We start from the raw sequence: 26,518 nt of genomic DNA, 5'->3' as shown, positions 1-26,518 counted from the left end.
AGTTGCAGGGTATCTCCTAGGGGTGTGCTGCAACCTTCGTTCCAGCTCCTTGCACCACAGGCTGCTTCTCTGCCCATAGAAACACAGCATGGTTGGGCAGAGAAGGAGCACTAAAGCCCCCAGCTCTGCTACTGCTGTGAGCTGATTGCCCCCCACTGGAGCAAAAAGTCTCTCTCCATCCTTTTTACAGTCTTCCTGTGAGTATTCAAAGGTTGCAATGAGATCTCCCCAAAGCCTTCTGCTCCCCATGCTGAACACCTCAAAGTTCTCAGCAGGTCTCCATAGCAGAGGTGCCTCAATCTCTGAGCATCCTTAGCGCCTCCTCTTGCCCTGCTCCCAAAGCTCTGCATCTCTCTTGTGCTGTGGCCACCATGGGCTGCCCTTTAGCATGAGAAAAGGGTTTGGCATCAATCAGGAGCACAACAGGTCCCATCGAGATGAAGAAAATCTGCCTTGTGGTGTGCATAAGTAATGAACTGTCAGTAGAGTGCGGGACAGAAGATGATAACCAGGGAAAGCATGATGTAGTGCCTAAGGAGCTGATTACAGCTTTGTGGGGGAGAGCAGCAGCCAGAATAACAGTTTCAAGATGATGGGCAGCTGCTCCTGCTGTGCTTCCTTCTGATCGATGGCAAAGCACAGCTATGCCTGCATTTGTTCTCCTGCCCTGATAAAGAAATGTGACTGATGGATTGAGTGTTGGCACTGGGCTCTCCAACACCGTGATGCCACATTGCTGACGAGTCCTGTGGCAGCCCAAGGCTTCTGTGGGCAGGGTAACAACCTAAGGGGATGTACTTGATGTGTTGCTGTGGTACCCAACATATTGATGGGGTACCCAGTGTGTCCATGGAGTACCCAGAATGTCCATGTGATATCCAACATGTCCACAGGGTACTCAGTGTGTCCATGGAGACTACCCCACATGTCCATGCAGTATCCAACAGGTCCATGGTGTATCCAGTATGACCATGTGGTACCCAACACATCCATAGGGTACCCAAAATGTCCATGGGATGCATGGGGTACCCAATGTGCCCATGGGGTACTTGACACATCCTTGAAGTACTCAAAATGTTGATGGTGTACCCAATGTGTCCATGGGGGACCCCACATCTCAATGTGGTACCCAGCAGGTCCATGGTGTAACCAAGTGGTACCCAACACATCTGTAGGGTACCCAAAATGCTGATGGTGTACCCAGTGTGTCCAAGGAGTTCCCCACATGTCCATGCAGAATGCAACAGGTCCATGGGGTACCCACTGTGTCCATATGGTACCCAACATGTCCAGATTATCTCCTTAAACTGCCTGCTATTTTTTTGCTTGGCAGACCCAAGCAAGTAGTGGGTCTTGTTGTGGCCGGATCTGCCAAGCAATGAGGGACTTTGTGCACACCTTTATGTATTTATTAATTAATTGCTTTTTTGCCATCTTGTTTCTAAGTCCTGCCTCTCTACACCACCCACAAGCATTTCTGCAGCAGCTCACAACAGTAACAAATAACTTAGACACAGCAAGGAGTTCTAAACAAGACGAGTCAATCCTGACTTATTGTTACTATCTCCTAATAGTTTGCCTGGTATTACTCTGCAATTACTCAGTGAATCACGCTGGCAGTTTGCATGTTTGCTATTCATGTGTATTGCTCCCATGCCTCATGAGCTCTTGCACACAGGGATGCTGCCCATAGCTCGTGCCACCCTGCATCCCAGCATTGAGACAACACAGACACACTGTCTATTTGGGTTTAGTAACAGCTCCTTATCTCTGTAAATAATTCCTTGCTAATTAAGCTCCAACTCGCTGGCAATTATTGCCCAGCCCTATGAATAATAGAACGGGGAGTAAATCCTTATTTTAATAAGCCCAAGAAATATTCAATTCAGCCACGGTGCACTAAATTGAACAAGCCCTTACCAAGTGTCTGAGAGGCTGAGCTCCGTTCCTGCAGGGATTGCTTTGTCACCATATTTCTATAGGGCACGACGTTTTTATTGTGCTGATGTGGAGTTTCTTGGGGCCGTTCCCAGTGCTTTGCTCTGGGAGTCCATTAGATTCGGATGCTGAAGGAAAGGGCTGCTTCCCTGATGCCCTCTGAAAGCCCCTGTTGTGTTGATAAAGCATGGAGTGACCTGAGACACTCCTCTGTCTGATCCTGCCCCTCACTTCTATCGGTGACACTGGCTTGTTTCCCAAGCAAAGAGGGTTTTGCCTTGTAGGGCACACCACAGCAGGGCAGCACTTTGCTTCACATTATTGCAACTGCTTTTTTTCCTTGCTACAATTCCCAAGCTGCTCTTCACCAAGTGCTACAAGGCAATGCTCTACAACTCCCAGCTGGATCTTACCCCTCCAGCTGCTAAGATGCGTGACAGCTTTGGGCACATGCACTGAGCATCCTCCTGGCTGCTGCCCTTTGCCAGTTCCTGGAGAAGCTGATAGCAAAGAGCTCTGGGGACATGGGTGGCATTTAAGAGCATTGCCTGTTCTTTTCCAGCTCTCCACCATCATTGCATCACCACCAGCCACTTTTCTTCATCCATATTTTTCGGTTCCTTGCTGCTTTTCCTACATGCATACAAGCATCTTTTTTTACTTCTTTTCTTTTGCACTGGGTTTAACCTTGCTGCCTTGTCAGAGGGCTTTGCTGCGGTTGTTAAACAGCTCGACCAGAACGACCCAGCAGTGCCCTGCTAATTGCACGCACTTTTCTTGGATAATTGGGTCTGCTCTGACGTCACTCCAAGCTCCTGCTCAGCCGTGCTGTGGATGCAGTGCTTTGTGCATGGTGTGAACCACTTGGCCTCAGCATCCCTGAGCCTCTCACCCCAATGTAATTGGGAAAGCAGTGTGCTCAGTGCCATTATTCAAAGCCATCAGTGATCCATGCTCTGCTCTGGGTACTCTCTGCAGAACCAGGGCCAGAACACTCTGCTCTCTGTGCTACAGTTCCCCCTTAACCAGCACCAGCAAAGCTGCAAGGAGCTCCAGCTTGAGCCATGCCCATGGCAAACCCACATCTCACCACTGTCCCAGGCTGAATACCTTGCACCCCATCCCCATACCAGCCCTTCTTTCTTTGACAGCACAACACCATGTAAAATGATGCAACTGCGAGTCCGCAGCCAATTTTATCAGCAGCAAAATCAGTGCACAGTGGGAAGCAGCTCGCTTGCAAGCCAGACAGAACCTTGCAGTGTTTGATCTTGCTGTCTCGTTTCCTGGTAGCAGCACTGCCTTCTCTTCCCATTGTGGATCAGGAAATACCAATCTAGCCCATGCCAGTCACAGTTCTCAGCAGGGGTTTCTCATTGAAAGCAGCATGCGTGCAAACACGATAGTTATATAAAAGCTCACATTTTAGGAGACTTCCATCTATTTATTTAAGACGTTTCAAGTAGGAAGTACTTGCGGAGATAATGATTCTTAATGACCACGTGTCTCACCATTTTCAAACAATGAGGGACTCTAACCAAACACAGGAAACATCAGGCAAACAAGAAAATGACAAAGAGTTGGAAGCAGAGGAAACCTTTGATTTCCATCCATCTCGTTCCCACCTCCTGCAGCTGACAGCTCCTGGATGCACTCAGTGCATCCAACTCACAAGAGCCCAAAGCAATACTGCTGTCATTGCATGGGTGTGTGCAAACACACTGATCCCAAAGCTAAATGTTTCCAGCAGTAATTCCAGCATTGGACAGTGCTTTCCTGTCCAGCCCTGCCTGCTTTCCTCCTCCCTCAGCAGTGCCAGACTTCTTCTTGTTGATGCCCAGTGTGAGGATGGAGCTCTTGGCTGCAGAATGGCCAAGCCACCCAAACGCCTTAGGGGCTTGGGGTGCTTAGGTTTGGGTTGAGCTGTGATTTGGGATGGTTAGGGTGAGATCCCTACTGCTGCTCAGAAGCAGAAGTCAGGTGGTCCCCCATGCATCATGCAATTGGAAATGAGACCAAAAACCCCTTTGAGTGATTTCAGCACTTGCATTTCCACATTGCTCTGCAGGCCTCACAGCCTCACGTGTCCCAGATTGCCTTGACCCTCCAGCACAGCATCGTAGGCAGCAAGTTGTTAATTCCCAGATAACCTCATCTCCTTCTGGCGAGGTTCTGCTTTTGGGTTCATCCTGGAAAATGATTAAAAATGCATTGTCACTGCTCAATCTTTCTTCATATCACTCATCTGACTGGTTTAGCATCTGTAAAACACCCTTGAAAGCTGCAGATTTATCTGGTTTAGCAGTAGGTGCATTGCAGCCTGAATCAAGCCTGCGTTGTTTTCTTAACAAACAAGGGAATTTGCTCAGGGTATCACCCTTAAGGCGACCAATGTTTGTGACATAACAGGAGATTACAATTACAAAAGCAAGCACAGTGTGTGTACATAGAACTCGTGATGGATCTGGGGAGGTATGGGATGTGTCTGCCTGGATAGAGAAGCTCCAAGTTATTCTGGTAGTTGTTTCCATCCTTTCTGGATGCACAAAGCTGTTACTCATCATAGCAGCTAAAAGCCATGTGCTTAGCTGCATTTCTGCAGCAGTGCGGGTGCAGGCCCCTAAGGGGTCACCTGTGGGCACTGCTGCACCATGACCTGCTTTGCTTGCAGCAGATGCAATATGGCTGAAAGCTTTTGGATTGCTCTGGATGCTGGCTGAGTTCTGAGCAAGCAGCTGCTCCTTGGCATTTCCCAGAAATTCATTGCTATGTACCTTTATATAACATCAACTTCAAAGGACAGAGGTCTTTATAATGCTTGCGTAGTGTAGTTGGTAGTGGGTTATTCATAAGCTCTCCATTTGCAGTTGTGCCTATGAATGCTTTGCCAAATTATGCAACACGAATTGTGAGTGTAGAGACAGCTGTGTTCACTCCTAAGAGGTGACTGAAATCACACTGATAGTGACATTACAGACTCATGGAATCATAAAGTCATAGCATCATAGCATATGGATCACAGGATCATAGCATCATAGATTGAGTTGGGTTGGAAGGGGCCTTCATGCTTGTCCATATGCGCTGTGCCACAACCTGAGCAGCCCTCAGGGAAAGCTGTGCAGTGCAAAGAAATGCAGCGTCCATTGCATTTCCTGTGTTACCACCAAGCCAGGTTTGCTTTTGCAGCTGCTTGGCTCAGGGATGCCCCACCTGGATAAGTCAAGAGGTCAGCAGGAGAGTAATGTTGTTCTGTAAGGGCAGAAGCAGGGAGTGGGATGGCTTTAACCTCTCCAATATCCTATCTGTGGTCACAACATGCACCTAGAGAGGAGGAATAGAACAGGGGGAGGGCAGAACACTGCTTCCCCACATACTCTGCTTATCTCCATCAGTCTATTGAAGGCAGAGGTGGTATTCAGTATTAATAACCATTTTTCCCCAGTAGCACAGTGTTATTCTACCTCCACCCCAGGTTGAGCTCCCCAAGCACAGGATGCCCATTCTCCCTCTTAGTTGGCTCCAACTTCAATATTATCAACCTTTTCCAAAGGTCAGCATCAGGTGTTTGCCATCATCACAGAGAGGCACCGTGAAGCTTCATCCAGGAGAGCAGGAGAAAAAGAAAATGAAATGGAAATAGTGATTATTTGCTTTGTGCAATTATTCTGGGAACGGTGCCCTGGAGACTCACTGTATAATGCAATGTCAATAAACGTGACAAAAAAAATACCCATTGCCATGAAAAAAGAAACCACTCAGAGGAAGATGCTTGATCTCAATCCCTTCCCATCCCTTTTGGAGCTTCACATCTCCATCCACAGGGTCTCAACATGGAACGTGGGAGGATGCTGCATCAGCACTTAGGGATGGTGAGGACAGTCAGCCCTCCTGCTCTTCCTCTGGAAGGTTTGGATCTTGCTTTGCAAGCTGGCAGATTCCAGCAGTTTCTTCCTGCTTTGCTGCCATCACTTTGCCTTGCACCAAAATATCGACCCTGGCAGAGGGAAAAAGGAAGATGGGAGCTGGGATTTTAAAGCCAGGTCCATGGGCAGAAGAGAAACTGCATCCTAGGAGAGTCTTGTTTATGAGATGGATGGTAGATGGATGGTGAAATTAAAGCAGCTCACACAGCACAGGAGGACTTCCTCACTGACTGCTCCAGAGGACACACAGCAGCTGTGTGTTTTCTTCTGGGTGTGTTTGGTAAGTTCCTTTCCAATCCAAACCATGCGCCACCAAACCACACTCACCCAGCCCCATCTGATGGCTTCAGGACATGCTGCAGGAACACAAATGTGTGCAATGTTAATGGGGATTGCCATACAGAGGGGTAAAAAAAGGGAAAATCAAAACCAGGAATCTTCACATTTGTGCATTCCTGGAGCTAGAGGGTTCATCTTGGAGGGGTAAGAAAACTGACCCAGAAAAAGCACTGAAGCTGTTTCTTTATGTGAAGTGAATTCTGACAGTGTATTTTCATGTCAAGAAAGAATCAGCCCCGGGAGGAACTTTCTGCTGTGGTTTTGTGTCTTTGGGGCTTCTCCTGTCATAGAGCTCCCTTTGCTTTAGCATCCTGTTGGACTGGATTGAAGAAGAAAAGAAGAAGGTATGAACAGCACAGAAAGGTGCTGGAGTGCAGCTCAGTGCTCAGAGCCCTGAGAGCACAGCAGGGCTGTTGGAAGCCCCCATCTCCCATCCCTCCCCATTCCTCCAGCTCAGTGCAAGGGTGGGAACCCAAAATTCAGAGTGAACACAGACTTCAAAGTTTTCCAGCAATGTCTTTTCTTTCTTTTCCCCTTAAATCAAAGTCATCACAAAATTATGTAACCGCAAAAAAAGCATCACCGGGGAAATAAAATAAGATAAAATAAAATAACCTCAGAGATGGCTCTTCTATTTTATCAAACCTTTTCTCCATTAGTCTGCCCACACAACTGCTGTCACCCATTAGCTGCCAGAGAGACGTTGCATGGATCCCTTCTGCCTGGAGCTGTGCAGGTAGCACTCACCTGTCCCTGAGGGAAAGGATGGAGGACGCTGTTGGGACCATCGTGGCCAAAGCACAGCAAAGAACTGAGAGCCCAGATGTACAAATAGGCAATACAGCAACAGCAGTTTGCAGCTGGGAGAGTTTGCAGGCAGCTGTGGTTTCCTCCTCTGAGGAATCACTGCACTGAAACTCCTGCTGAGTTTGCAAGGAGTTGGAGCAGCTTCAGGGCCATCAAAATGTTTCCAAATGGGAACTCAGTTTTCGTGTTCAGGTGCAGCAATGGGAAGCTTTTGATCCTACAGAAAGGGGTCATTTTCGTGGGGAAATGCCTCTTGATATCTGTTGACACTGGGTGGCTTTTCTGCCATTCCAGCTGCTGCACCCTGGGATTGAGTTGACTCCAGTGCTTCAGGAGCAGCCAGGTCACAGCTGAGCTGCTGGAGCTTTGCCCTCTGCAGCTTCCAGACGCATCCCTCAGGTAGAGCAACATTCTTTGTAATAATTGCATGTATTGATTTCTTCCAATGTGACCCCTGCTCTCAGCTAGAAGCACACAGGGAGGGTTTGTATGCATTCCCAGCACACAGGCACCAGCCACAAGCACTCCTTCCTGGTCCCCAAGGCAAGCAAAGAGATTTGGGGACTCTTAGGGACTCAGAACCTGGCTGTGTTACCAGTCCAAGATCAAACTGTTTAGTTTTCCAGTGGAAAATTGCAGCAAATAGAGCAGATGTCAAGCAGGAGGAATGGCTGTTGCTGCTCTTTGCAAGAGGTGACTGGCCACTTGGGGCTAGGCGCTAAAGATCTTCTCTTGTTGCATTGATTGAAGAATGACTTTCCCCCCTTCCTTCACTTATGCCATAAGGCTCTGACACCCCTTTGGCCTTGGCTTAGGGTTTGGAACAGCAGCAACAGGTTTAAGGGGAAGAAGAGCTACTTCCAGCCTGGCTCCCAGAAGCGTCTTCAAACACATCAGCAAGACAAAGAATAAATATTAACTTAAGAAATTGCTCCCTTGAATTGATATAGAAGCCAAACTCCCTGGGAGAGATATAATTTTCAGTCCCCTTCAGCATCTAAACACAGAGCAGCTCTCTGTGTGTTTGCTAGATCCTGTGCATTTAACCTGAGCAAAAGAGGTTCGGTGGAGGGAGGTGGAGGGGGGGAGTGAAGACAGCAGCAGGTTTTCTCTCCAGACTGAAGAGGTGACATGAAATATTCACTATGATCTTTTGGTGAGCCCATCCCTGCCCTGGATCAAGCTCTGCAGTGCCTCCATTCAGCCCCACATTTCCACTGGAAGCCCCTCCAGGTGCTTGGGGTGGGAGCTGATGGCAGATGAAGCTCAGGATGGACTCCACAACCACTCTACAACCTTAATACATTGGAGCTGAGATGTCCCTCCCATGTACAGCCCTATAACATCCCTCTGCCACATCTGAAGGCTGAAATCCACACGGATCCTCTCACATCACTCACAGCCCCAAACCAAAGCAGATTTCAGTAGCAAGGCGAGCTTCGTGTTTGGGGTTTTTTCCTGTCCTTTTTTTTCCCCTCTCGATTCTTCTTTAATTAAGCCTCTCCTGTGGCGGTGCTCATGGAGCACTGAAAAGCTGTGATTAAACACCCGAGCAAAGCGGCTCCTGCGCTTCACAGCCCATCAGGAACAAAGACGGCAGCTCCGTAGCAGGAGCTCGCCCAGCAAAACGGCTCCAAGGAAACTTCAGCCTTTTATAGACCAAGAAAATAATAATAATAATAATAAAATAGAATGGAGAAAAAGTCAACAGAAATACACACCGCTGTGTGAAAAAGCATCCCCAAGGCTCAAAGTTCAGGGACACAAGCTCCCTCTTTCCGGAAAGGAGATAATATTCCATTTTCTTTTGCATCCTCCCAAACGCATCTCATGCATCTTCCTCCTCCTGCAGCCCTGCAGGGCTTCATGGTGAAGGCATCGCTTTCTGCTCTCTCCTCTCTGTGTTATGTGTTGCACTGAGTACCTCCAGCAGGGATGTGGGGAAGCATCCCAGACACTCAAGCATTGGGTGCCCATGTCCTTTTCTCAATGTTTTGCAGTGGCTGGGCTGAAACTTTGCTACCCAGAGGTGGAGGGGAGGCTCCTACTTGTCCCTGGTCAGCTGGGAAGTGACCACAGGGCCACCAAAATGCACAGAGGGCACTGCAGCAGGATTAGTGTCCAATGCCAATGGCACTTTTCTTTGTGCCAACAAAAAGAAAAGGAGCCCGTTGGTGTTCAGAGGCTGTGAGATCTTGGATAATGGGTTTGCTTGGAAGGATTCACGTTATAATTAGTTCTGAAGAAAGCCAGAGGTATTTCCATTTGTTTCGCTCTCTCTTCTCTTTTCTTTGGTAGTGAAGTGGAAAACAGGGCAGAAAAATGTGACATAACTGGGAGAATGCCAGCTGAGGAGTTTAAACAGATTAAAATCATTCCTTCTTTCCACCTGCAGAAGAAATCTGCATGTGTACACACATACACACAGTGTACGTTCTTCCTGTTCTGCTCCTTCCATGAAAGTTAATGAATAACAGTTGTGTTGGAAGCGTCCATTTGACTTGGAGAGCACAGGACAGCCCTATAACGCATGGCATTGTGCAGGACCTTTGAAAATGCATTTCCAAATGGATGTGAAGCCCATCGCCAGCTGTGTGGCTCAGCATCCCATCCAAAAACATGGGCAGAAGGAGCTCAGTACATCCTTCCATTGCAGTTACTCTAAGGCCAATGTGACACCTCTGCGAGGCAGACCCAGTTATGTCCCCATGCCAGTAGGTCTGTGCCACCTCCTAAAGTCTTTCTAATTAATCCTTAGCAGCTTCCTGTCACCTATTAAATCCCACTTCTATCTACTTTTTGACAGCATAATCCCTGAAAGAAATGCAGCATCATTGCTCTCTTGGGCAATTAATTCATTTCTCATGGGTTTCGAGTTTGGTGCCTTTTTGTTTTTAGGGTTTTAGATGATTATTATGTACGCACAGAAGGCGTAGAAAATGAGATATCAGAGTATTTCCATATTTCTGTATCTGAAAGCAGTTGTAAATTCAAGCAGTTTTACTACTCTACTTGTGCCATAATGCGGATGAAGAAAGAGCTCACTGACGTGCTATTTATGTGCCTTCGATGTTTTATTATGGATCAAATATCTTACCTCCCCCTGATTAAACCATGCCCAGCCCCATAACACTGCAAAGCCCCCCAACACCCCTACAGAAGACATAGGGCTGCACTTAGCTCTGCTCTGAGCATCCTCAATTAATACAGAGAATCTCATAGCTGCCAGCTCAATGATTTGCTTGCAAAGCAACAAAACAAAACGTCATACCAAAGAAAATGAAACCAGTTTGAAATAAGAACAGCAGTTTTGGGGTTGGTGGCACCATGCAGAGCTGTGCTGGTCTCAGATAGCACTGGAGTGGGTTTGTTGTATGCTACGGGATTTGAGGCAGCAGTAATAGAATTAACTCTGAGATGGCAGCTTCCATGGAAACCCCTATTTCCAAGTGTTTTATGGCTTTCTCATAACATGGTGGCTTCAGCAGGAAAATTTTTGCAGCAGCAGCAGCAGTTAGGCAAAGCAGCACATTATTCTGGAAAGATGGGTGCTTAAGGAACATAAGAGCATGATTTTATTACGACATACCAAGCTGGTCCACCAAACCTGCCCCATGGTGGCCAGCTGTGCTTGGCCTCTTCCACTCAGTGGTGCCCAGCTGTATGCAGTCTGTTCCATCCAGCTGTGCCACGATGTGCCCAGCCTCTTACATCCAGCAGACCAGCTGTGTTCGGCCCCTTCCATCCAGCTGCGTGCAGATGTGCGCAGCTGTGCTTGGCCTTTTCCATCCAATGGTGCCGAATTGTGCTCAGCCTCTTCCATCCAGCAGTGCCCATCTGAGCTCAGCCTCTTTCATCCAGCTGTGCTCAGCCTTTTACATGCAGAGGTGTACAGCTGTGCTTAGCCTCCCCCATCCAGTGGTGCCCAGATGTGCACAGCTTCTTCCATCCATCTGTGCCCAGCTGTGAATGGCCTCTTTCATCCAGTGATCCCCAGATGTGCTCAGTGTCTTCCATCCAATTGTGCATAGCTGGGAACAGCTTCTTCCACCCAGTAGTGCCCAGATGTGCACAGCTTCTTCCATCCAGCTGTGCCCAGCCTCATTCTCCCTGGGGGCTGTAGGGCTCTGGGTATGGTTTTGTTGGTTTTCCAGTTTGCCAGGGCAAAGCATTTGGGCTGGAGCTTTCCTTCCTTTTGCTCCCTTATGAGATAAATGAAATCACAATACTCAGAAAGTTCAGGTGGAAGAAAGCATTACAATTTACTTTTCAGGGCTCTTCAAGCTTTTCTTTAATCTTTTTTGTCTTAACTCGAGTTGATGTTTGAAATGAAAATGAAGTTTCAAAAGAAGGAAATGCTTTCACTGCCAAAAAATGTCAGACTATTCGTCTGTTGTGTATCATTTGAGGACATGCAAGTTATGTCCCGAGGCAGAATGATGGGATTCACCTGAAATGGATGTTTGAATCCCTTCAATGTCATTTTGTTTCCACCCAAACTGTGGTTTGATGTCTTTTCTAACCTTAGTGATGCTATGATTCTGTCCTTCCATGCACGGAGCCCAATGGGCTTTTGAAGCCACGCTGGATAGTCAAGAACCAGGACTCACACAGGAGTGACTTGGGAATGGGAAAATAAATGGATACGATTTCCAATGGATGGGCATTGAAGAAGGGGGGAGTGCTGTGCCATGGCAGCTGATGGAGGCTTTGCCTTTTGTGGTCAGATTTTGACTTGAGAAAGTTGAGAATCACTGCAAGACAGCAGCAATGCTGGGGCAGGAGGGGACGTATTAGGATGTTTATAACCCAGGACTTTTTTTTCCCCTCCTTAGGTTTGTGTCAATATATCATGGAAATAACAATCCCAGACTGCCTCATAGCAAAGCTATTCGGATCATTATTATCCTGTGAGTGAGCCAAGGGGAAGAACTCCCACTGATTCCAACAGGCAGGGGGGGATGCGGGCTGAGATGCTTAATGGGAGCCACTCAATAGCACGTTATTACAAACGTGCTAACTGCTGGCCTTGTTTCATTTCGTTTAAGAAAGGTCACAGCCACCTTCCCAGGTTTGAAAAGGATTTCGGATTGATGGGAAGTGGTTAAGTGGAAAAAAAAAAAGAAGGTAAAATTGCAAAGCATGGACAGGAGAACACTGTGAACTGAGGCACTGCAAAACACCCCGGCTGGAAAACTGAGCCTGTGGTTGTATACTTGTGCAAATCCTTGCTGCAGCAACCCCAGCATGAGGTCTCCCCAAAATGGTTTCCCTCCGTGGTCTTAGAGCTGGGAGTGGGGTTTTCTTTGGGGTAAAGGGAGGAAGGGGTTGTGTGTTTGCAGCTCTTGCCACGGAGGGGAGAAACTCTGTGAAAGAGGCTGGTGACAGCCAGGCTCTAACGGCACCATCTATCGGGTAAAAATGCACAGCAGATCAAAACACACATGGCAAATGAATGGGAAAGCAGAAATATCAGAGGGGATTCGAAGCAGTTATCGCCACTTAGAGCTTAATTGGACACAATGATAGGAACGCTTCTTAGTACTATTCTAAATCAAAATGAAGGTAACACTGAGCTGCTATTCAGAGATCCGAGCTGAGCAAAACCTACTGAGGTGCCAATGTGTATCACAAGTATTTCTTTCTCCCCAGGGTATCGGGGAAAGGGCTTTTGCGTGTGTGTCCGGGCAAGATGCGGTTCTAAAGGAGCCCCCTGTCCCCCACACAGCTCTTGTAAACGACTACCGGGGCTCGAGGAGGTGATGGGGAGGGGATGCTTTGGGGTTGCATTTTTCCATGTAGCGATGGAACAGACAGCACTTGGCTACAAAGTACAAAGAAGCTACACTGCGAGCTTCCCCCGCGCTTCCAGAGGCTGTACCGGTGTCGGTACGATCGTGTTTTCCCCCGGGGCAGCTGAAAACCAGAAAAACAAACTCCGGCTGAAAGAGAAGGGAGGGAGAGAGGGAGGTACCCCGCAATCCCACCTCCACGCACAGAGCCCGACGGGTCCCGGGAGCTGCCGGTGGAGCCGCACTCCCCCCGCTCGGCCGTGAATAAAGCCGGGGAGGAGGAGGAGGGGGCTCCGGCGGGTGGCGGGGCCGAGCGGCGCTCCGTCCCTCCCCTCCTCCCTCCGCCTCCCCAGCGCGGCTGGCGCCGAGCGGCGCGGCTGCCGCCACCGCAACCGGGACACGAACCGAAGGGAAGCATCGCCTTTCTGTGTGTCCCTCCCTCTTCATCATCCGCCCAGCGGGGCGCGGACGGCTTTTCCTCGGGAGAACGGGCATGAGAACGGCGCGGGGTCGGAGCTGAGCGGCTGCACGGAGCGGGGCTGGGACCGAGATCGGGAGCGGTGGCGGCAGCGCTCACCCCGAAGCTCGGAGCAGCCCCGGCCGGTCACGGAACACGGAGCTCGGAGGTGCCGGAGAGCGGAGCTGATCGCGGAGCTGATCGCGGAGCTCGGAGGTCCCGCGGGCGGAGCGGCAGCAGGAGCACAACCAGCAGCGGGCCATGCCGGCTCGGCACCGCCGCGTGTGAGCGGCTCCTCCGACCGAGCGGCAGCCTCGCCGAGCCGCGGGGGTGCGGTCGCGGCGGGGAGGAGGCGGCGGCGGCGGCGGCGGCGGCATCACCACCGGCATCACCGGCAGCGGGGCCCGGCATGCAGCTCTCCCCGAGCACCGCGAGCTCGGGGCCGGTGCGGCGGGCAGACCGCTGCGGCTCCCCCCGCCGCTCGGGGCCGCTGCGGGCCGCGGAGCGGGGGCCGGGCATGGCGAGGGGCTGCTCGCATTGAGCCCACGGCGGTGGCGGCGTTGGAGGGGAGCGGCGGGGAGCGCCCATGGCGAGGGGTCGCCGGGTGCCGGCGCTGCGCACGCGGCTGCACGGGCTGCGGCACATGTGCTCGCGGCGGGCGGCGCTGCCGCGTCGGGCGCTGTGGGTGCTCGCCTTTTGCACGGCGTTGGGTCTGCTGCTCTCATGGTCCTCCAACCGCCTGCTGCATTGGCTCTCCTTCCCGTCGCACACTCAGGTGCGCACCGAGTGGAGCCGGCAATTGGCTTTCCCCGCCGTTACATTGTGTAACAACAACCCGCTGCGTTTCCCCCGTCTGTCCAAGGGGGATTTGTACTACGCGGGGCATTGGTTGGGGTTGCTGCTGCCCAACCGAACCGCCCGGCCGCTGCTCACCGAGCTGCTGAGAGGCGACGAGGCGAGGTTGCGGTGGTTCGCTAAGCTGGCCGATTTCCGTCTATTCCTGCCGCCCCGACACTACGAGGGCATCAGCGCCGACTTCATGGACCGCCTGGGCCACCAGCTGGAGGACATGCTGCTCTCCTGCAAGTACCGCGGCGAGCTCTGCGGGCCCCATAACTTCTCCGCGGTGAGTGCGTCCCGGGACCCCTCCATCCCTTCCCAGACCCCATCCCTGCGCTCTATGGGGAGCGCATCATCCACGTGCGCGTCTTTACCCCGCGGTATCCGCGTTTCCTCCACGCTTTGCGTGTATTTCCCACGATGTGCGTCTCTCCCCCACACTTTGTGTGTGTTTCCCCCCCCCATCTGAGTGTTTCCCCCCCCCCCATCTGAGTGTTTCCCCCCCCTATCTGAGTGTTTTTCCCCCTGTATCTGCGTGTTTTCCCCACGATGTGTGCGCTATGTTCCGTACTTCGCACATCGCGGCTCCGTTTTGGGTGCGTGGAGGTCACAAACAAACACCATTTGCGGGCATTGCAGCAGCGTGGAACACGAGCTGAGTGGGACGGCGGTTCTCAGTGCAGGCACTGTTGGAGTGCAGTGTTTCAACACCAAATGGCAGCGGTGGCCACGAAGTTCCCATTGCAAAGCACTGAGTTCCCTCCCCAGCAGATCACAACCGTTTCCCTCAATGCTTCTATCTCTTCTCCGAAGCAGAACTGATGCTTTTTTGTTCTAAAGGCTACCTCAGGCCATCAGCAGTGGGAAGTGGTGGCTCACACTCACTGCTGCTATTTTTAATTGGGGAGGAAAAAAAAGAAGAAGAAAAAAAGACACCAAAAATCCCAGCAAAATAACATTGCTACCATTTGAGGTACTTGGTGATGTTTTCCCCTGTTGCCTCCAGCATTGTGGCATCTCGACTCTTTCCATCCCCAACTGCAAAGCAGAGTTTCCTCAGGTGAACTCTGCAGGGTGAGGCTCAGTTGAGCTCCCTGATGTGGGGAGAGCTGGTAGGTTGGTCCCTGGCCATCCAGAGCAGCCTTTGCCTGCTGGGTGCCAAATGAATCCCCCCTGGGTCAGCAGAACTGCACCCTGCAGCTGTGTGCTGTTGCACGGTGTGCTTTGCTTTGCAAATCATGAGCTGCTGTGGCAGGAGTCTGCATGTGGGCTCTTGCTGTGGAGTCAAGCCCCTGAAGTTAAGGGTGTGCTTTGCAAGCCATCACCGGTGTATCCCTGCTTAAATAACCCCTGTTGGACCCTTTGATAGATAGAGTGCGGTTAGAGGAGGTGGTGGGTTGCAGTAGTTCTAAATGAGAGCTCAGAGTGGAGTCTTAAATGAGCTCAGTTGGTGGCAGCTGGATGTTTATTGTGTTGGAATGTTGTGCTGGGTTATTCTCTTCTTCCTGTCTCTGTAGATACACGGGAGAGTGGGAGATGTGCTGTGGTTGCTGCTGGTAGTGGGGCTGCTGTCAGCAGGGAGAGGAGTTCTGAGCCGCTGCTGCTCCTCACACAGGAGAGGAGCTGAATTCCCACTCTGCGAGACACAGCACATAAAATCAAAGAGGTCCCTTTGGGGCTTCCCCAACAACCTGGAGGCTGCTGAAATGTGGAGGGAGGACAGATAATCCTCTGGGATGGAGGACACAGGGATGCTGTGAGCAGATGCTGCTGCAAAAGTCGTGCAGCAAAAGGTGATGTGGGAGTTCCAGGTGTGAATTTCACTGGGTAAAAAACCCCAAAGCCCCAAACCAAGGTGCTTCCCTTAGATCTGAAGCAAGCTCTGCATGAGAGCTGCTTCTCTTTCCTTTCCAGCTTTGTATGTCTCACACATGAGGTCACCACCTCTCCTTTCAAGCCTCACTTGGTGTGATGCTGGAGTGCTGTGCTGACTGCGCTTCTACAGCACCAAAAGGAAAGGATTGCATGGAGGATAAGTGCAGCAAAAGCACCGTGTGGCCGTGGTGTCACTTCTTTGTTTCCCCCATATATGCTCCTGTGGAGTGGGTTGCAGTGATTTGTGGAACTCACTGCTATGAGATGAGTGAGAAGAACAGTTGAGATGGGCAAATGGAGCTTATTGATGGTTAAAATCATTTAGTTGGGCATGCTGAGGCTGTGTGTGAGTGCTTGGTTTTTGTTCTACCTGTGCAAGTTGGCTTTTGTCACCCATACACAGTGTTTAAAGGCGTCAGGATGTGTAAGGTGAACTGAGATCTCATGCCTTGGGGTCAAGGTGTTCAGTTCTATTCCCATGAGCTGGGCTTGGAAGCCCAGCCATAAGACACAGTGATGGCAATGCCTGTGCTGCCCTGATGCAGAGCTCCAAGGGAAGCAGCTGTTGAGCAGTTGGTGTCCTTCAGAAACACCTTCTGAGCTGTAACATGGAACTGTCAGAACTGGACAGTGTGGTGATTTAAGGCAGTGTTTGCTCTGCCTTGCAGGAAGGGGGTCCTCTCTCTATCACCGAGCATCAGGATTGAGCAGACAATCCCTTTGCTCTGCATCTCTTCAGTTCGGGTGTTGATTTATTTCAGTGACTTCCTTTGTCTCCCAAATTCACCTTTTCCTCAGCATATGGACTCAAATCTATTTATTTATATGCTTGTATTTTAACATGAACGTTCTTAACACACCCCCATGGACTGGGATTAAGGGCTGGTGACCTCATCCTTGTTAAAAGAACCCAATAAAATCCTGCCTGTTGCAGTGGGGAGAGACAGCAGAGGGAGGCTCTGATTTAGGGGCTGTTTTGGAGTTTCCTTGTCCATATCCCTGAGTGCTTTTGTGTGCTTGTTGTTTTGTGTTGAATCATTCCTTCTTTATCCCCATATGGGGTTTTGCTCTCTGTACTCCCAGTCCCCTTTCAGACTGCTCTTCTGCTCTATGCATATATATATATATTTCTCTTTTATCATACTGTAGATCTGCTTGCTGCTGCTGTCCTTTTGGAAGGGGAACAGGTTGGGTTCATTATACTGATGTGGGGCTGAAGATTTAAAGTTCCCAGTTTGTATGGGTGCCATGGAAGGGCCGATGCATGGAGCCAGCTGGATTCAGTCTCACTCATTAAATCCCATGCTCTCATCGCCAGGCTGCAGTGGCATTAAGTAATATCACTAATTGTGTGTTAGTTAGCATCAGATTTGGGCTGTGCTAGGTGCTGCCTGAGTACAACAAGCAATGAGACTTGCTGTGAAGATGGACTTGCTCCCTCCTTTGGCAGCATCCATCAGGAGCTGTGGAGCTCCTCCAGAGGCAGCCAGCAGCTCTGCAGGGCTTTTCATTATCACAGAAGTTTGATTTTTAGACTGTGAAACAGGACTGGAATGTAGGAACCCATGTCCCCTACCATGTACCTGAGCTTCTCCTGGTCCTATTTCATCCCAGGTCCGTTGCGCTGTGCTTTGGATGTGCAAATGTGGTGTTCCTCAAGAGGAGGGGCAAGTGCAGAGGGGAGTCTGCAGGAGGAGCTGTAGGTATCTCCATTCATTGCTGTGGAGTTGGACTGGATGGCCTTCAAGGGGTCCCTACCAACTCAAACGATTCTATGATCATTCTGTGATGGAGAAGAGCTTTGGGCAGGGCTTTCTTGCACACTTTTCCTCCCTCAAGATGCTCTTTTTGCTTATGCCAAAGCCATCAGTGAGGAGATGGAATACCAGTTAGTTGCATGCTAAATGTATAATCATCAACATAGGTTTGTTTTCCTTATGTAACAGATCCCAACTAATTGCCTGCTGCCCTACAGCAGAATTAATATAATTAGGGGCATAATTTTGGTTACTTACCACTCAGGAATTCTGCAAAGGCTTAATTAATATTTGCAAATTGCTTCAGGATCTTCCAACCATCTCCTAATGTATACAGAAGGCAAAGAATAACAATCCTGGTGTTGTTATGTAGGCGTGGAACCAAATGGGGTGGGGAGGGGGAATAAATCCAGTGGGAATCCAGGAGGGGAATAAGTCAGGGATGCTGAAGCTTGCTCCAGAGCTGGGAGGTCAGTGCTGCTCTATAGCAAGGTATTGCCAAATTGCATACATCCTATTATAGGGCTGTGTGTGAGGCTGTCACCAGCATCATCACCTGTCCATAAGTTTGGGTCTTGGCTCTGTCTGAGGTCACATTTTCCATTCCCAAAGGCAGCAGGTCAGGGCTCTACACCGATGCTGTCTGCAGGGAAGGGGGGATTCAGGGGTCTCCTTTCTTATTGCAAGGACAGAGATTGCCATGGCTGCAAATCTATGCAGGGAAATCCTGCCTATGATGGATTGCACAGCTTAAAACCACGGAGGGGGTGAGCAGTGCAACGCCTCTGTTGGCTTTGCCTTCCTCTGTCCATTGGCTTGAAAGCAGTCTTTTATTTCCCCTTGTATTTCTGCAGTTTTCACTTGTTTAACCCTAATTTCCTTTATTCTCCTCCCTGCTGCCACTCATTCCTTCCACTCAGCTGTGGGATTTCACCCCCAAGTTTTACCATCACCCCGAGTGCTGTAATTTCAATGGAAGCAGGTATTTGCCCTTTGTTCCCCATCACTCTGATCCAGTGCTGTGATTTACTTCTGAAATCAAACAAACTCCAGCAAAAACGTCCCCATCAGCACCCTTGAGCTTTAATTATTTTTTTTCATTAATAAAATGAAAACATAAATTAAGAACTGGAGCTGTTACTAATCTGATGACCACACTCGCTCTCATACAGATTTTCATACGGTGGTATTAAATCAAGAAGAATGGCCTATTATAATATAATTAGCTGTGATTCACAAGCAGGAATAACTGTTGCCAATGGTGGGGAGGGGGGGGTGGAAATTGCATAATACAGTTGGAAAAGATTCAAACCTTCATGTTTTGGGGGGGGGGTTTGGTCCCTTTTTGCCTTTTGGGAGCTGGAATAGAGAAGCTGCTCTAGGGAACTCACAATGGATTTTGTAATAAATTTATGTAATGAGCAAAAGTGTCTCATTGTGGGCATGTAAATCTTCATATGCTCCCAACATATGTTCCCGACAGAAATAAATAACCTCATCCTGTGGCTTTATTAGGCTTAATGCATCAGTGCTTCCCAGCCCACTCTTGCAGAAGGACCTCAATCTGTCTGAGCACTGGGCAGGGGCAAAAGCCAACAGCAACTTCACCGTAGAGCTGGACTCCCATGGCTACAAACCTCTCTAAAAACGGATCTCTAATTTGCTATTTAATTATATTTTCTTGCAAGCATTTGGAGTGGTGGAGAAGCTGGGTTGAGGATGCACACCATCATTTCCATATATCTCCACGGCAGTGCTGTGTGTCTGCACTGGGTTTGGGTTTTGGGGTCTCATATGGGTGTTGCTCAAGGCAGTGAACCCTACGCTGTGTTTCTGGTGGGAGGATGCTTCAGGTTTTATCTGAAGTCAGGAGCAGCGTGAAGTTCTATGGGCTGTGATTGGGGTTTGGCTCTTTCAAGTCTTTTTGTTCCAACAAGAATCCTTCAGATTTCTCCATCCAGGTGGCAACATCAATGAGAGACACTTCAAACACATCCTCACTTTTCTGCATCTTTTGTTTTCAGGTGAGGTGGCTGTAAATTTCCTTTTTGCATGTGAGGAGAGAACCCTTCCATCCCTCCTTCTGTCCTGCATTAAGGCAAAGGGAAGAGATGGAGCTACCTGGGGTGACCCCGATACCAGAAAAACAGGGCTGAAATCACTTTGAAATTATAAAGTAAAATATAAATGGAGGTTTCTCGACTTTCTTGAGGTGCTGAGAGGGAAGCATCCCTTATACAGAGGATGAATCAGGAAGGCATTGATCAGGAAGGCAAGGATGAAATCATGGAGGTGCAAGTGGTTTTTATTCTAAATCCAGGTGCCTCACACTGTTGTGGCCCTGTTTATTTCCTTAGCAGAACCAATGAGAGGTTCTTTGGGTAGTGTTCCATCCTTTGAGACCTCCAAAGTTCCATCCTACTCCCTCATCCCCTTCTGTGGGATCCTCCAGGTGCCCATGGTGCTGTAATGAAAATTTACCACTTGCAATGGGGTTTTTCTAAGCGATGAAGCAATCTGTGCCCCATTTGTTTTTCACCCATTGGCACAATGCATGGACGTGTGGGGTGGGTTTAGGGTCTTCATGTCTGTTCCTTTCCTGGGATCAGTGATGGTTCCAGGGGAGCTGCTGAGGTGACTTTAACAGGTTGATGTTCAACTTAATGTGTCATTCTTCCTTCTAGGAAGATATTTTCAGCGTAAGGTATTACTCTGCCTTGAGGCATTCACTGCAAAACAACACTTAAAATATTTACTGTGTACTCTGACAAATCCAGGCGTTGCATGCACACAGTGCCAGATACCTCAACCACCCTGCAATCAGCACGCACTGTGATATCAGACACATCTATCATTCTGTTTCTAATGATGCCTGCATCCCTATCCGTCCCTCTGTCAAAGCCTCCTACAGGGCTTGGGTGACTTACTGCACCCTGGATAGGGTGCTTTACCAACACTTGCATCCAGCAGCAGGTTACAGCTTGCAGCCAGCTGAGGAGGGACAGTTGGTCTGGCATGAGCCATGCGTGCAAAGCTGATGGTTCTCTTCTGAAAAATGCAATTCCTTTTTGTCTTTGCAAGCTTTGCTACTTCTTCGGTGCACTGATTTCCCTTAGATTTGCTTATATTCCCCCTCCATCTAGGCTTATCGATCTCCAGATGCGGTTGGAATTGATTCCCCATTGCCCTCTTTACTCTCATCTGCTCTTTCCAGCTCAGTGCTAGGGCTGGGGATACAAACATCCACGACCTTTTGATGAGACGATGGCCCCGTGCCTTCTGGGGTGGCTTTGTGGCTGCAGGAAGCCTTTACCTGCCGTGGTTTCTGCTAGTTTCTCTTACATCAAGTAATTAAAGTGTCATTCCCAGGCATTAGAAGTGTGATCTTGACTTTCCAATCATGTGTTCCATGGGGTGATGGAGGGCAGGGGGCTCACTGTGGTTTTATTGCTCCCTCTTGAGCTCCCAGCCCCACATACACCCCAGGTTGGAGGAGGTTCTGCAGTGTTCTGTATGGCTGCGGGTGCTGTCCCCCCTCATCCTATTTCCATTGGTGTCCTTTGCCTTTGGTTTCTCAACTGATGGGCAATTCCCTATAGCTTGTGTTGAATGAAAACACTTAATTGCAGGTTTTGTGGTATTGTGCAGGCTTTCATACCCCATAGAAGCAATTCAGTTGCAGTTGTTATGCATCAGCACAGGGGAGGGCATTGCTACAGGTCAGTGCACTGAAGGGTTTAGCAGGAAAGCATCCCAATACTTGGCTGATTTTAAGGTTGAGTATGAGAAGTATAGGAGTTAGTAAGAAGTTACAGGCAATATATTTATCTTATCATCTGATGGTTTGATCTGTTGGGACGTCTCTCCTAGTTCTGGAAACACTTGGTGAGGTTTGCAGATGGGCAGACAGAAAGATGCCAAGTGCTGGGGAAGGCTCTGAGTTCATGGTAGGTGCCCGTGGAGACGTAGGCGGTGGGACTTGTGCTATCCAGGCATTAAATATAGCACACGATGCATCCTCTTTGTGTTTCTTTCCCTGCCTGAGTCATCAGTCTGCCTTTCTAATAGCATCACAGGCACTGCTGGTTTTGGGGGTTTCCTCATTGTCTTTCTCAGTCTTGGGTGGTGATGGAGATGTGGGGATGGTGCCCCAATCCTTGCACTCCTGGATCCAGCAATGGAAAAGAGCCTTGGGGAAGGGATGGATTTTTCTGTCCAGCACCCTACACATCATAATGACTAATATATATATGTATATATATATATATATATATTAGGGGAAATGGAAAATGACCCCCTGTGGGAAACTGGGTGCAGAGCTGGTAGTTGCATAGGATTAATGCAGATGTTTGCTTTATCTAAACTCCTGCTGGTTCAAGGCAAATATCTGCATTGACTTTTGGAGGTGTTTCCTCCCTGCTAGGTGACAGAGCTCAGCACCAGGCTGAATCTCCCAGGACAGTGTTAAAAAGGGGTGGATTGGGGACAACGAGTGAATAAAGGAAAGGGGAAAAAAAAGAGAGAGAAAGCAAGAGAATAACTTTGCAACATGCACATGTCCTGGAGTGACTCTGGATAGGTTGTGCAAAGGGTAGGGAAGGAGCTGAAATGTTTCCATCAGTATGATAGAAGTGCATGGAGGTTTTGTGCCCTGCTAACCCGAAACACTTAATATGTCATTTTCAGGAGGAGGGTTTTGAGGAGGTAAAATAAAAAGCTTGAGGACAGTTCTTCTGTCTCTTAAACCCGTTATTAGTGGTTGCAGTGCTGCCACATGGGATGCTCTGGGGCAGGGATGGAGCTACCAGATGGGTCATGTGAAGAAATGGGGAAAAACTGAATAAATAAAGCAGAAATCCTCAACAGCGGGTGGAGGTATCAGCCTTCCTGAGCTGATGCAAGCTCCTTCCATGGGAAATCTTGCCTTTTGTTTGGGTTTACTTGCACTTTTTCAAAGCCTTTCCTGCCTTTTTGCCCTCCGTTACATTCCTGCCTCATTAGAGATGGGCTCTGGAGGAGATGAAGGGATGATTTAACCTTCTGTACCACGCGTGAGCCCTGTGTTCAGGCAGGTTATTAGTGGGGCCGCCGACGTTGGGTCTTTTAAAGCACCGAGGGGGTGCTCAGGGTTCTCTCCTCCTCACTGTTGGGGGGGATGCGAGCCCAGCGCTCCGACCTCTATTGGGGAGCACTCAACAAGTGTAAGGAGCGTGAGCTGCCTCGCAGAGGTGGTTTCCCAGCAACTAGACAGGAGAGAGAGAGACAAAACACAAACCAAACACTTGCTATCTGGCAACCTGTTTGTTTTAGAAGTGGTTCCTGAGACATCGGGGCTTGTTAGCATGAGGTTGACACTTGCTGGGTTTTCATCTTGCTCTCCTCCAGGTTGGTGAATGCGATGCCTTTCTTTGATGTTAGATGTCAGGAAAATAAGGCTCCAGGCTCTATGCTGAGCAGGAGCAGGGGGATGCAGCCCTCCTGCTGCAGGCTGATTGCATTATGCACGCCACTCTGCCGCTAATTGCTGGTCTTACATATGTACAAAGCAGCAGCAACTGAGTAATGGGTGGATGGAGAGCTCATATGCAATGCTGGCTATCCCTTTGCATGGACGAGAAGGGCATCAGGAGCTGTTTGAGGGGTACAGAAGCTGAGCAAAAGCTGGCAGCACTGCAGCCTGCAAAATCCCGGTTAAACAAACGTTGTAAAACCCGGCCCTGGAGGGAAGGAACGCTCGTAAACTTTGCAAAACAAATTGCATTGTGATAAAACAGGTGAATTCTTGGCTGCTCGTGAACTGTAATGAGGGATCAGGGAGGCAGCAAAGCTCTCTCTTGAGTACTTTGCAGGGTTGCACAGAGGCTCAGCTCTGCTCAGGCTGATGAGCTGTAGATTCACCCATGGTTTTCTTGTGTTGTCTCTGCCCCTATTTGCTTTTCATGCCTGGAGATGGAGGAGCTGCTTTCCTGCTCCTTCTCACCCTATGTGCATCTATCCTGCGTGCAGAGAGGGGGGTGGGACAGGACTGAAGGGTCCTCACCTTGCACACAGGGACTTTAAATTGAGACAGGGAAATGTAGGTTGGATCTTAGGAGGAAGTTTTTCACCCAGAGGGTGGTGACGCACTGGAACAGGTTGCCCAAGGAGGCTGTGGATGCCCCATCCCTGCAGGCATTCAAGGCCAGGCTGGATGTGGCTCTGGGCAGCCTGGGCTGCTGGTTGGTGACCCTGCACATAGCAGGGGGTTGGAACTGGATGAGCACTGTGGTCCTTTGCAACCCAGGCCATTCTGTGATTCTATGATTATGACACACAGCAAAGCAAACAGCAAATAAATGGCAAAGTCTGAGCAAGAGGGCTTGCAAACAGAAGGAGCTGTATTTCAAACACCAACTAGTGTTGTACAGTCCCTATATTTTCTGGCAGCCTTCATCCAAAGCAGCATTTCACACCAACCCACCCCATCTCCTTGTCCTTACAGTATGGTTACCTTGGTGGTATCTGCTGTCACCTCATTTGTGTGCAGTGCAGAGCTGAGCTCCCATCCTACATCCCCCACTCCTCCCTGAGTGCAATGCTTGGAGATGCCTTCAGAATGGCCAAATCTCTGATGAACGTCTTGCACCGGCGTGGTGGTTTTCCACCATTGATGTCAGGGGTTTTTTTTGCTACTGTTTAATTAGATTAGGCTTCTAAGTTTGGTGGCCAGCTGTTTGCTTTGCAGACAGGCAGAAAAAAATCCAGCATTGCGCTCCTGCTGCTTTCTTCTTGTAATGAGCTTGTTAGCAATTAGTTGCTGTTGGAGCAGGCTGGTGTGTGTAGAGAGGCAGCGCAATGAGCTCAGCATCTGGAGAGTGGCTTTGAGGTGGGAACGGGGTGGAAAAGGGGGCTGGGATAAGTGGATTCAAGGCTGAAGGGCTGGGTGCATTGGTGCATTGTGTCCTTGCTCCTTTTTGGGTTACTTTGCTGAGTTAGGGATAATTACTGTTATATATAATGTTAAAGAAATAATACTTAGAGCATAGGAATTTTCCCTTCTCTCCTAGCAGGGGGAGAAACTCTCTCTAAAACCTTTTTTTTTTTCTCTTTTCCTATCACTCATCCCTGCCCTCACCAGCAAGGAAACGTGGATGGCACAGCATGTCCTGGGCAGAGTGGGCTGTGCAGGGTCCAAAGCAGCCTTTGGCTTTGGCAGAGATGCAGCTGAGCCCTGTGGGAGCAGGAGGGTGCCCACAGCACGGAGCTTTTCCCAGTCGTTGACTCAGAGCCTGAATCTCTGCCAGCCCGGAGGGTGGGAACGGAGCCTCAGGCTGCAGATTTCGGCTGCTGTCTCATGGATCTCAGCCTGCAGATGGGCTGAGGGGCTCATTTGGGGGTCTTGGAGTTCATGCATCTCGTTTTCTAGCTTGCAGAAGATTGGCTGTGTGTTGTTGCTGATGTTTTTGGTGGTTTTGCCTCTCAGGTGGGTGCTGGCATCCCTGCACTTGGGCTCCTTCTCCATTTTACTTAGAGGGATTAATAAGCAGAGCTGTGGGATTTGAACCCTCACAATTCAGCTGAGTGAAGACTCAGTTTTCCTGCAGGCAACTTTGGGCATCTGTGCTTAAATAACCTTTTAAATAACCTATTACTTGGCCAAACAGCACACTTAGGAGCTGAGCTGTGTTGCTGGCAGCCCTTCTAAAATGGGTCTCTGGGAGAAGGGTCTGTCACTCCCTCCCCCCCTGTGTGTATCGTTCCTCTTCCTTTCCAGAAGCCACCAGATTAATGACTCAAATACTCCACACTAATTAATCCTTGGAAAGCCCACAAGTGAAAAATAATAATAATAATAATTAAAAAAAAAAAAAAAAAAAAAAGGGAATTGGCTTTTATGAATGTTCTAAGGAAAGGACAAACTGAGGAGTAGAGGAAGCTCATTTTCACTAGCTGCCTCTGCAGAGCTGGGGGGGAAGATGGTGATCTCCAGCTGCAGCCCTGCAAACAGGGCACTCCCACATCCTTCCTCCATTTGATATGTGTCACACATGTGCAGGTCTGGCTTCTTTGCCACCATCCCCATTTGAGGCAAGGAATGGCTAATAGGCATGAAATGAAGCTGGAGGCTGTACTGACATCTGAGCCTGCATGCAAAGGAGAGCAATGGGAAACCCACTGAGATTTGTTCGCTGCATGTCACAGGAGCAGAGCATTTGGACCAGGGTTGGGTTTTCCTGCAGGCTTGTTGTAGCTGCAGGTTAATGGGACTACAGGGGTTATAAGGGCTAAGAGGGGCTTTTCTTGCTGCTGCCTGTGCAATGCTAAAGCTCTCAGCCCCTCTGTTTGTGGTGAGTAACAGGAACAGAAAACACCGTCTCTGGGGAAACAGCTCCAAGTTCTTCCACTTAAGTGTGTCATTTGATCTGCTCTTACATCTACTTTGCACATTCACATCCTTCAATCCTTTAAACAAGCCCTCTGGTTTACATAGCTGTTCTGTAGCGCTGGGAATGTTGTTATAACCCGGCCTTGCAGACTCCTTATCCAACACGCTAAAGTGAGTGGGGATTTAATCTAGCAGCAATCAAACAAAACACCTGTGCATCTGCTCCCTGTTTGCCTTGAGGTCGGCCGCTATTTTGCTGTTAACACAAGGCTGTGCAGCATTTGCCTTTCCAAGCAAACTCCTACGCGTGTCGCCTTGTGCACCAGCTCTCACTGATGCTTAGTGCCAGAACCACAGACTGGCTCCATCCTCTGTTTTCTCCACTGTCCCCATCCTCTCTTAGTGTCCCCATTGTCCCCATCCTC

The 26,518-nt window shown here is 49.3% G+C and overlaps 1 protein-coding gene across 3 annotated transcripts in view; it reads left to right on the top strand.

The window, feature by feature from the left end:
* The window catches only part of ASIC2 (acid sensing ion channel subunit 2), a 378,214-nt gene that overhangs the window by 294,311 nt on the left and 57,385 nt on the right, over positions 1-26,518 (top strand). Inside the window, exon 1 of one of the 3 annotated variants that reach the window (XM_015885549.2) lies at positions 13,097-14,382. The exons of the other annotated variants lie outside the window; for them this stretch is intronic. Coding sequence (XP_015741035.1) covers positions 13,843-14,382 — 540 coding nt within the window. The 5' untranslated portion in view covers positions 13,097-13,842. Of the gene's footprint in view, positions 1-13,096; positions 14,383-26,518 lie in introns of those variants that run through there. 3 annotated transcript variants of the gene reach the window in all.

This window comes from Coturnix japonica, chromosome 27 (assembly GCF_001577835.2).
Source record: "Coturnix japonica isolate 7356 chromosome 27, Coturnix japonica 2.1, whole genome shotgun sequence".
Taxonomy (NCBI): Eukaryota; Metazoa; Chordata; class Aves; order Galliformes; family Phasianidae; genus Coturnix; species Coturnix japonica.
This window is presented reverse-complemented; position numbering and strand designations above follow the sequence as displayed.